At 33.4% G+C, this 11,765-nt stretch overlaps 1 protein-coding gene across 1 annotated transcript; it reads right to left on the minus strand.

The window, feature by feature from the left end:
- Positions 1 to 5,992: 5,992 nt before the first annotated feature.
- LOC108482509 (protein DMR6-LIKE OXYGENASE 2-like) lies at positions 5,993 to 7,500 on the minus strand. Its single transcript, XM_017785644.2, has 4 exons — positions 7,233 to 7,500; positions 6,890 to 7,137; positions 6,485 to 6,806; positions 5,993 to 6,395 (listed from the first exon to the last, which is right to left on the minus strand). Exons 1-4 carry the CDS (start codon positions 7,455 to 7,457, stop codon positions 6,144 to 6,146), a joined length of 1,047 nt encoding a protein of 348 aa, XP_017641133.1. The 5' UTR covers positions 7,458 to 7,500; the 3' UTR covers positions 5,993 to 6,143.
- Positions 7,501 to 11,765: the final 4,265 nt, after the last annotated feature.

Below are 11,765 nucleotides of genomic sequence, written 5' to 3' on the forward strand. Positions count from 1 at the left end.
TGGCACATCTGAGAATCACAAACGGGATAATGAGAGGATCCGTCAAAATGCATTGGTAAGTGGAACTGATAGAAGCGTCTTAAAGTAGGTATATGAGAGAGGAAGAAGAATTTTTCTTCAACATATTGGCAAATCTAGTATTCACCATTAACAGTCCGTCTGAGTTTAGGTAGAACCATCATTTGGCTAAGCAATATTGGAATGGATTATCATGTTTGAAATCTTAATTAATGATCGATAAAGAGGTAGCCAAAAAAATGTTAGTCCGCCAAGTGTAACAGCCTGAAATAGGGCCTAGTCGGAAAAATGGTTACGAGACCACAAATTTGAAGTAGAAATATTTATTTTATAACTATTTTAGGGTCCATGATATGTTTGAGTGATTGTGTGCAAATTTTGTTAAGTAAATTTTATTGATAAAGTGCCCAATTTTATTATTGGGATTAAATAGCATTAATTGCAAAATATAAGTTTTAGAATATAAGGACTTGTTTGAAATGGGGGTTTAAACTAGAGGTCTTTAAATGTCAAATAGACCATTATATTTTGGTATGGACAAAACTAGACATGGAAGGGTAAATTGAAGGGTTAGCAAAAAGGGCATTTTGGTCATTTGGGTGTTTTAAGGCATAAACGACAAAATAAAAGCCCAAAAATCTGCTCATCTTCTTCATATAGCTGCTGAAATTTACATGACTCCATGGCTAGGGTTTCAAGCTTTTCAAAGATCAATTATCAAGAAAAATCGAGATTTGGGCTTAAATCGAGAAAGTGCATGGTTAGAGACAAAAATAGAATAATTAGCTAAAATTTCATTTGAGGTAAGTCCGTGTGATTAAATAAGCATGATATGTATGCTATTGTTATTATACTTGAAAATCTATCTTGTCATGATTGTATTAAAGTTTATGTTGATGATATTGTATAGGAGAAAGTGATGTCAAATGTAAATGACATTTATGTGTTGATTGAACGTTGGAGATTTGAACGAATATGATATTCCATTGAATCAAGTAAGTTGTATGAAAATAATACAATTACATTGTTATTATTATGTGCTGAATTGATATAGCATGAAATGCTTGATTGTGGAAATGAGAATGCATAATGATAATTGAGATAGTAGAATTCCCTTTTGAACCTTTGAGAATAAATCAGGTATTCATGCCATGACGTATGGGTTATTGTAAGCTAGTGTAAGACCATGTCTGGGACATGGCATTGGCATTGAGACGAGTGCCAATGTAAGAGATGTCTGGGACATGCATCGCCTTCGAGATGTAAGCCAGTGTAAGACATGTCTGGTACATGCATCGGCTATGAGATGTGTCAATGTAAGACCATGTCTGGGACATGGCACCGGCACGGATATGTCAAAGCTAGTGTAAGACCATGTCTGGGACATGGCGTCGGCCTCGATTCCAATAGTCAATGTAAGACCATGTCTGGGCCATGGCATCAACTTGATGGATGAGCCAGTGTAAGACCATGTCTGGGATATGGCATCGGCATTATACCCTATGTTAGAGGCTTAGTGAATATTTGATAGCTTTTCAAATGGTTCAACGGTGAGAGTTATGGTTTAAGCTAAACGAGAAAGATTATGACCATATTGTGAGTGGTATAGGTACTTACATGATATTGATGAGATGTGAATTCAATTCATGTTATATGATTAGTGAGAAATGAAAATGAGCATGTTGAGTAACACAGGTATGTATGCCAAGCTCATGAGAAATGATTTCAGTTTATGATGCACCTTTAGTGAAGATGTAAATAGGTAATTCATGCTTATGAGAATGATTTTATGATGACCTTGTGATTATAGGTATATACTTATGATGTATGAATATGTAACCTTACCAATGTGGTAAAAGTGAATTAATATAGTGTGATAAACGTAGTATCGTTAATTTACACTAAAACAGTTTTGGACAACAGCCATAGTCTGACTTTGAAAATCCACCAAAAATTGTGGAAATTGAGTTAAAGGCTAAATAAAATATGAAATTAAATCCTAATGAGCATAATTTTACATAGAAGAAACGGTGTAGGCAAAAGAGTTTCATATTATGAAATATTTAAATTGTTGTGAGACAGAGTCAGAATGACTACAAAATCCCTTGTTCTAATTTGATAAAATCATCAAAAATTGTGCAAAAATAGTTATGAGTTATAATTTATATGCTTAGAATTACTAATGAGTCTATTTTCAAGAGAAAAATACGGAAACATCATATGAGTCCCGTATTATGAGATAATTAATTTTTAGTGAAAAGGGGTTAGAACTCTTAGATAAAGAAAAGGGGTAAATTTAAGGAATAAACTGTACTAATTGGCCAGATCAAAAATTTTGAAAATTTTATATAAGTAGATATGTGAGTCTAATTTCAGGAAAAATTAGCAGAACTTAATTTGGAGTTCTGTAGCTCTAGATATAAATAATTTAGTAACTATGACACGAGAAAATAACTTGATTGGAACTTGAGTAAAAATGAAAATAAGGTTGTATTACCATGAGAAGCAAGTTGATAAGTTACTTATTATTTTCATACGGTCTTACTAAGCTATAAAGCTTACTCCCTTCCTTTCTTTTCCTTTAGTTTTTTCAGGTTAGCTCGGAGTTGGAGGTCGTCGAAGGCAGCATCACACTATCAAGTCGCTACCTTTGGAAAAAATGAAGTATATATTAGAAATTTTCAAGTGAGTGGCATGTATAGGGATCTAGTTGATTGACATGCATTATTTTGCTTTGGCCAAATATGTTGGCTTATATTGAGTTATATGCATATGGCCATAAGATGTGGCTCATATTGATTATGGCTTGTAAGCCTAGCTATTCATGTCATGTCTAATGTTTATAATGTGATTATGTTTGTTTGCCATTCATGGTTAGTAATATGACATGTGTGTTGGATGTATGTTCTATGACCAATTGAGGTTGTCATAGCCATGTAGTAATTGCACGTTATATACACAACATGATAATGATTGAACATGAGAGCTTGATGGATAAGTTGGTAACCACAGTATAATGGTAAAAATGGTCATCAAAATGACCAGTTTTATGAATGTGAAGTAAGGAATCTAGACTTGGTATTGCATGAGTAGATGCATTACTTGTAAGAAGACTTGTTAATGTTAAGGATATATCTTAATAAAGAGTGTTTAATCACTAAAATTATGCCATGAATTTTGATTTTGATATGCATAAGGTTGCAAGAGATTATGGGTAACATGAAGGCTTGGAAAATAGCCTAAGTGTTGGCCACACGGGCTGAGACACGACCGTGTGTCTCAACCGTGTGAGGGACACAGCCTTGAGTCACGAGCGGGTGGCCCGGTCGTGTGGTTCTATGTACATGCTAACATCATAAACAGAGAGTTACACGGTCTGAAGACACGGGAGTGTCCCTATGTCCACACGGGCATGTGACATGTTTCATGGGAAAATTTCCTAAGTTTTTCTGAAACCTTTCAAAGTTTTCAGTTTAATCCCAAATCAATTTCGATGAATGTTTTGGGCTTCGTAGACCCAAATAAAGGACGACATGCATGTGTTTGAAAGGTTTTGAATTAAAAGAGATTTTATGGCCCGATTTTTGCTTGGATGTGTATGTTTAAGTCCGGTAATGTCTCGTACCCTGTTCCGGCGTCTGACATGGGAAAGGGGTGTTACACTAAGGACTATGTGGAAAGGGAATGTCCACTCGAAGCTTAATGATCGATAAAGCCCGTCAGGGATTTACAAAGAGAGAAGAGGTCCACCAGGACTTTTTGGCATGAGATAAGTCCACACAGGACTAACAGAGGTAGAAGCCTGCTAATGACAATTTAAGAAAGAGATGGTTCGTGGGGGAAGGGGAAGATTATCTAACTTTGGGAGCATCTTGGTAGAATGGAATGAAATAGGGGAATCCTATGGGACTATCTGAATGGTATGAGTCTGCCAAGAAAGAGTGGTGCCCATCCACCACCCATTTTCCATAACCAAGGCCTCCTATAAGGGCATCAATAAATAGGTATTCCTTTAAAAAGGGATTCATGCACAAGATATGTCATAAGAAGTTCATTGTTAGAAATAAACCAATAGATATGGCAATTCATCTGATAGTTCATCGATAGTGGTCTTCGATATGGATATTCGTATATATGGTTACTCTATGATGAGTCAAACCGAGAAGGCAATCATAGAAGTCTGAGCTAAAGCTAGACGGGGAAACTGAAAGTGTCTGGGAAAAACAGATATGACTACACTAGTCGACATGTCCATCAACGTTTAGTTCCAAAACCAGTGAAGGCATCATGTCACCTGCGGAATCTCCTAAGTCACTTAAGGAGTTTATCTCCGTGCATTAATTCTTATTTATCCATCAAATTAAGAGTTTTTCTATGAGTATCGTCGTATAGAACCTCACTAAGTTCATCTAGACTTACTTTTGTATTGCTCTAAATGCAGGGTTAAGGAATGATTCATAGATCACAGAGAGACCAAGCCAGATGCCATCAAGTTGTGCGAGTGTGCCATAATTGTATCATGTTTATAAAGGGGTACCCTTAAAGGCTACGCCTTAGGGGGAAAATGCTTTAATGTATTTGTTTTAAAGTTTTGAGTCTTAGAATAATGTAATTATTTATTCGTACTCAATAAGTCATAATGGTAGTTGGGACTAAACATTTGTATGGTGTAAAATATAATTGAAATAAAAAATCTAAATCGGTCATCATCAGTGGATTTGGTTTAGAGTGTTTTAGTAATAATGAATGTTTATTTTAACATTAACTAAGTCTGCAGATAACATGACAAAAATTTTGTTAAGTAGTTCGGGTTAATTGTGATGCTGGGTACCCGAAATTAGAAATCGGGTCGGGTATAGAGTGTTACAAACGACGTTTTATAAAATCTTTTGTAAGCTCGATTGTAACCTAAATTTGAATAAATAATGTTGTTAAAAGTCTTGAAACCTAATTTTTCATATAATTTGCATCGTAGATATTGAATTAAAATCATAGTTGCTTAGGCAACGAATCTGATATCTCACATCTCGGATCTGGCAATCAGATCGAATTGGATGTTACATACACATATTGGCCCATACTTTATTAATTTAACAAAAGTCTAATAAGTTTTAATTAAATTAAATCATTTTTAATTTGAATAACTTTTTTATTATAATAAATAATAATGTAATTATTATATATATATGTGATATTCATATTTTTCTAGAAGGGAGGAGGGGAAGAAGACTTTCGAAATTAAATAGCACTTGAGGAGAGAAAGAAAAGTTCTTTTTTACACCTACAATAGCCTTAATTTGCCATGATACAAGGAATTGATTTTGGGTGCTTATAAAAATTCTAGAAAGAGATCCTTACTATAAACGTTTCATCAACTCCAATGTTACATTAAATATTATAAGAATTCTAATATTTATGTAATAAGATTTTTGAGTATTTCGTTTAGTAATTTAACCCTTGTAATGATTCAAATAATTGAGTAACGTTTTGAATTATTAAACCATGTTTTATGTATTACATAAAATATTATAAAATTTAATAGTTTATGTAATTAGATGGAACGAAAGCTATAGAAAGTTAAAATCCCTAGAAATTCTGACCTAGCAACCAAACCATTCCGATGACGGGGACCATTAGGTAGAGAGAATGTGATACAAACTCCCTCAAATCCACCAAGCTTTAATGGCGCTTGTGTTATAACCAGTTTCAAGGCCTACTAGTGAGAGCGTGTTTGTCTTCTTCATCAGCATCGGTTCTAGCCTGTTGAGTAATTTCCTTAGGTTGCTAAAAAAGTAAAATTCACTATAATTTTCAAATTCATAGATTGGTTATAATCTTAATATTTTTTTTAATATAACTACTTTACACATATAAATAAAATCCAAATTGAAATCCTCAAAATTCGCATTTAAAGTTTTGATGTTCTTGTAAATTGAAAAAGTAGAAGGTAGGAAGAGGTGAGTTGCAAGTCCCGTTTGCAGAGATGGAAATGTATATGAAACAGTGAAATACCATCATCTAGCACCTTAATTAAGACGCTTCAGTAATTAACATTATCTGGGAGGTCGAATAAGACAACTCCGTGTAATCTCGACTTTAAAGTATGAATTCATGACAATAGATAATTATGGAACACAAGTTTTGAACATGTCGAGGCAGCATTCGCTAGCAAGTCCCCTCTTCCAAAATTTTTCATAGTATTCCCCATAACTAAAACTTCGATACACTGCAGGGTGATCATCGTCGATCAAGTCCGTAGCAGGGCCTATCAAAGCATCAGGTGAGGGACAATAGAAGGTTGGGATGGATATTCGTTCTTTATTGCAGTTCACAACAGCTCGATGGAGCACGCTTTTGTAACGATCATTGCTAATTACCTGTGACAAAAGATTACCACTCACTTTATTTTTTTTTCTGGATTAAGAAATAAATAAACAAAGGTTACAATCACTATCCACCACTTCACCTGCATTTGATCGCCGATGTTGACAATGAAGGTGTTGCAAATGGGATTGACAGTAATCCACTTGCCATCTCTTAAAACCTGTAATCCAGGGACGTCATCTTGAAGAAGAATAGTTATTAAATTAGGATCGGTATGGCCAGGCAAGCCATAAGTAAGTTCTGGTTGTGGACAAGGTGGATAGTAGTTTAAAGCCATGTGTTGCCCATGCTTGCTTAGGGTCTTATCTATATGATCTCTCTTCAGCCCTAAGCTGTCTGATATGGCCTCAAGCAGTCGTAGCACTAAACCTCTAACGCTACTGCAATACTCGGCTACGTCGCCCCTGACAGGAACCACAAATTCAGTCATGCTTAAAATTAAAAGATGAAAACCATTGGCTTATTTATGGTACTATATTATTAAAACCTGAAGGAAGGGGGATTTGAAGGCCATGCGTTTACGTGATCTTGGAGAGGGTAGCAATGGAGTCTCAGAAAATCCCTCCAGTTGGCAACCTTCTCCGTCTTAACGTTGAAACTAGTTGACAACCGGTTGGCGACGGACGGGTCGTCGGAGTAATTCTTCAACCGCTCACTCTCCGGTAAATAAAAGAAATCTCTAGCTAAACGCAGCATGTTGTTGATGGTGGCTTCTGAAACCCCATGGTTCTTAACCTGATCATTTAGCAGAACAGAAATCACTAAACAGAATTAACTAGTAGGAGTAGCAAGCGACAATTATAGCCAAATCAAAATATTTGTTTGGATACCTGAAAGAAACCATCATGTTGGCAAGCTAGGGCAATCTGTTTAAGAACATGAGAGCGGTTGGGGCCATGGAGGTCCTGAAGGTCGATCAGAGGGATGGAAACATCTGATACATGAACATCAACCAGGTTTGGACGGTCGGAGATTGGTCTGATGTAATTGGTAGGCACCAGTTTGACTGTAGTTGCGAGGTCAGTGAGTAATAGCTTGGTGGTGGAGAGCGCCATGGGAATGGAGTATGATATTTAATTACTTTGCACAACTTTGGAGGTTCCGGCTTTCAGCACCCATTTAAAGCACTCATTTTCTGATGACGTTGAGATGCTGATATCACAAGATGTACGTAATCTTTCTGCCATTTATTTTTAATTGAAAAATTCCAGAATCGGACAAATGATGTTACGGCTTTTACAGCATCACATTCCTTAACTAATGTCAAAGGCCATGTGAACATGAAGATGGTATTCTTGCAGTTTAATCAGGAATGTCAAATTACTTTCACATGTGAATGATTGCCAAGTCACTGGTTTCTTTCTCTTTTTAAATGACAGTTTAAATATTCAAAATCCTAAATATCTTAATAATTAAAAATTATTAATTAGATTTAGTATTTGTATTTGTAATTATAAAGACAACAGAAATTATTCCATACCTTAACAACCATCTGATTATCTTATTTACGGGTGCAACCAAATTGAAATGCATGCTCATGTCGGTACGCTAACACCATTAATTAATGTAATATTTTATCTATTTTATAATTTAAATAATAATTATATATTTTACCCTCTATTTTTATAAAAAATTATTTTATTTCTTAATTTAATTTTTCGTCTTTTTTAGTTATTAAATTTAAAGATATTTAAATTTCTGTTAAAACTAAATTAATTAACCAAGCTGATCTAATTCGGTTAATCAACCAATGGTCGAACATAGTTTGGTCGGAGGTTGGTTAATGGTTTTTTGAAATTTCAATTACTGGTTAATTCGGTTCGAAATTAGATAATTAACTGAATTAACCGAACTTAATAATTAATATTATGTGTTAATTTCAATACTTATGTAGTGTTTTTCATTATATAGTGTTTCAAGACATAAAATTTCGATTAATTCGATTAATTTTCAAGATAAAAATATATATTTCGGTTAATTTCAATGTATTTATTTGATATGTTTTATACTTGTTTTAACTAAAAGATAAAAATATATAAATTCGGTTAATTCAGTTAACCAATCGAATTAACCGAAATATTTCAGTTCGGTTAAATTTTTTTTGAAAAAATTTCGCTTCGGCTAACGGTTAAAGGATTATACAGTTCAGTTAATGCTAGTTCGGTTCGGTTATCGTTTTAACACCCATATTTGAACTTGTGTTTTTTTATCAAATCATCCAAATGATTAGAAAAGTCAATATTTCTTAACTCTGCTAATGTGGCTTAGACATAAATGACACATCACATTCAATTAATTTTTAAATTTTAAAATTTTAAAAATTATAAAAATATTTTAAAACTTAAAATCATTAAAATATTAAAAGTTGTAAAATTATAAAAAATTTAATATTTTAAAATTTAAAAATTAATTAAATACTAACATATCATCAAATCACAATTCATATATATTTTACATTAACTAAGTTAACAAAATTAATTTTTCATGATAAAATTGATAAAAATATAAATTTAGAAAAATTAAATAAAAAGTAAATTCTTTTAATCGAATGTGCAAAAGAGTTAGACATTTATATATTTCAAGCCGAAAAAGAGTGGCCACTTATGATAGGCAGGTAGGCCCCTAGGCTTACAACAAGAAAAGCTGTCGACAAAGGCTTCGTATGGTAAGTAGGAACGGATGACGTCACTCATAGCGACGTCGGTCATAGTGAGCTTAGCTATGTCATCGATGACGCTAAGCTATTTTACTTTTAAATCCACTAAAAAGTGAGGCTAGTTTACCCATTTGACCCCAAAAAAATTTATTATTTACAAAAATGGCATTAATTCAAAAATATTTATCTTAAAATGAACAATAAAATTGAGTTATAAAAACTAGATAGTCTGCATCACTATTTTTTTCTATTAAAAAATAATTTTTGGGGTTTTAGACACTATATAACAAGCACCCATATATATTTTTTTTAAATTTTTTGGATGCTGGCATATTAATAGCTAGCACCCTTTTATCTTATTACAAAATAATTTTTTTGAGGTGTGGTGCCTGCCAACAAATGGCCAAAATCACCCAACAAAAGAGATTGGAAATATTGCAACACACCCCCTCGTTGTTTTTCCATCTTTTTTATTTCCCAAGTTTAATTACATATTTTATATTTTAAAACAATATTGAAATACTTATCATATTTTTAAAACAATAACGAGTAATATATTTATAAAACATGATAAGTATTTCAATATTATTTTAAAATATAAAATATGTAATTAAACTTGGGAAATAAAATATGTTGCAATATTATCAATCTCTTTTGTTGAGTGATTTTGGCCATTTGTTGGTTGGCACCACACCCCAAAAAAATTATTTTTTTAATCAAATAAATGGGTGCCGACCATTAGTGTGCCAGCACCCAAAAAAAATTTTGAAAAAAATACATGGGTGCCAGCCATCTAGTGTCCAAAACCCCAAAAATTATTTTTTTAATAAAAAAATAGTGGTGTCGGCCATCTAGTTCCCATAATTCAATTTTACTATTTATTTTAGGTCATTTGGGTGAATGTTTTTGAACCAGGATCATTTTTGTAAATATAATTTTTTTGATTAGATTAGTAAAATAGCTAAAAAGTGAAGACAGAGTTGATTGAGGCAATTAGGATTCAGCTATTTTATTAACGCCAACTTGTGGGGAGTTTATAGCATACGTTTCTTAACATTCACTTTCAAATAATTAGTTTAGAGTTAAAACTATTGTTAAGGTATTTGTATTAGAAGTTAGATTTAGACCTAATTTGGTATCGGTTCGAAGGTCTATTTAAAAAGTAGGAGGATTTAGATGAAAATTTAAGTCCAAAAATTGAGGCCTATTTTCAAAACGGATCAACTCTTGGGTAAGCATTTTTTAGCCCAGGCCCAGTCTGGCTTGAAACAAATTTTTTTAACTTAATTTTTATTAATTATACAACTCTATTCTAATACTCTATACGATACCTTACGTCCTCACCCAGTCAGGCAGTCACCCTCCTCTCCCCTCATTCTCAATCTTAAATCAATTCCTAAAAACAAAATCCCTTAGTGTCGGGTGCCTCTCACCACTCACTAGTCACCACCGCAGCTCATTAGTCACTGATGCTCGTTATTCCATCAAGATTCAAGACACTGTCATTGCCCCACTACTTCCTTAGTCGTTGGTGTTCACCACTGTCGTCACCGTCTCGCCAATTTCTCTATCGGCAACCACCATCATTGTTCCATAGGTAGTTAGGTGCTCTTGAAAATAGTTATATTTCGAACCTCTAAGCTTCATTAAATGTTTGTACTTAAGTAGATATATTTGTATTTTTAGGCTATTTTTAGAACATTGCATAATAATGCTTGGATTGTGCCTTAAATGTCATTTAATGTTACTTTTACTGTTGGGAAGAAGGGAATTAATTGTTGTATGCAGCAAATGTAGAAAGGATGGGGAAAAATGAGGAGAGAATAAAGGAAGTAAAATATTGTCATGGCAAAAGGTTATGTGGATTACCAACACAAATGTGATGACAATTCCAAGAAAATTCTTACGTGGCACTTAGTCCTCGTCACTCTCAGTCAACTGGACGTAACCAGATAAATCCACTTGAAAAAAAGGGAGAAAAGTGTATGCTGAGAGAGGAGGACCTACCTTATAAAAGAGGGAAGAGAAAAGAAAGAAAAGATGGAAGATTTTAGAGGGGGATTTGGAGAGCAATTTTCTATCCAGAAAAACTGGTAAAAAATTCCAAAGAAAAAAGAGAGGATAGTAACTTAAAAGGAGAACAGAGACGTAACGAAAAGGACTACCAATCAACCTTGGATCCTACATGATTCAACAGCGTTGAATTGAAAGATGGAGTGGCAAAAGCTTCTTGCAGTTCTACCTTCATTCTGTTGATTAATTACTATGATTTCTAAACTGTTAATGATGATGTTGAATGTTATTCTAATCTTGGATTTTAAAACCCAACCCATGAGCTAATTTCATTTAGGTTGGAATTATTGGATCTATCTTGATATATTGATGATCATGGTGATATTTTGAGTAGATCTATTGTTTTATTCGATTTGGATTATTTTAAATATAAGCATACAAGCTCTAGACATAGATGAATGCATGATATATCCTTAGACTTGATTTAATTCTGAAAAGGTAAAATAAGTTGGATCATAATCGAATGATATGAGCAAGTACTCAAGCGAATACTCGTAGCAGTCTAGATATAGAGTTGTGATCTGTACAGAGTAAAGAAGAAATTTGTTAGGTATTATTCTTGAGACTTGTAGACATACAAAAACGTAGAATGATAACTTTAATTCTAACTCTCAAAAGAAGTAGAATGCATTAG

Source organism: Gossypium arboreum, chromosome 8, assembly GCF_025698485.1.
Source record: "Gossypium arboreum isolate Shixiya-1 chromosome 8, ASM2569848v2, whole genome shotgun sequence".
Lineage (NCBI taxonomy): Eukaryota > Viridiplantae > Streptophyta > Magnoliopsida > Malvales > Malvaceae > Gossypium > Gossypium arboreum.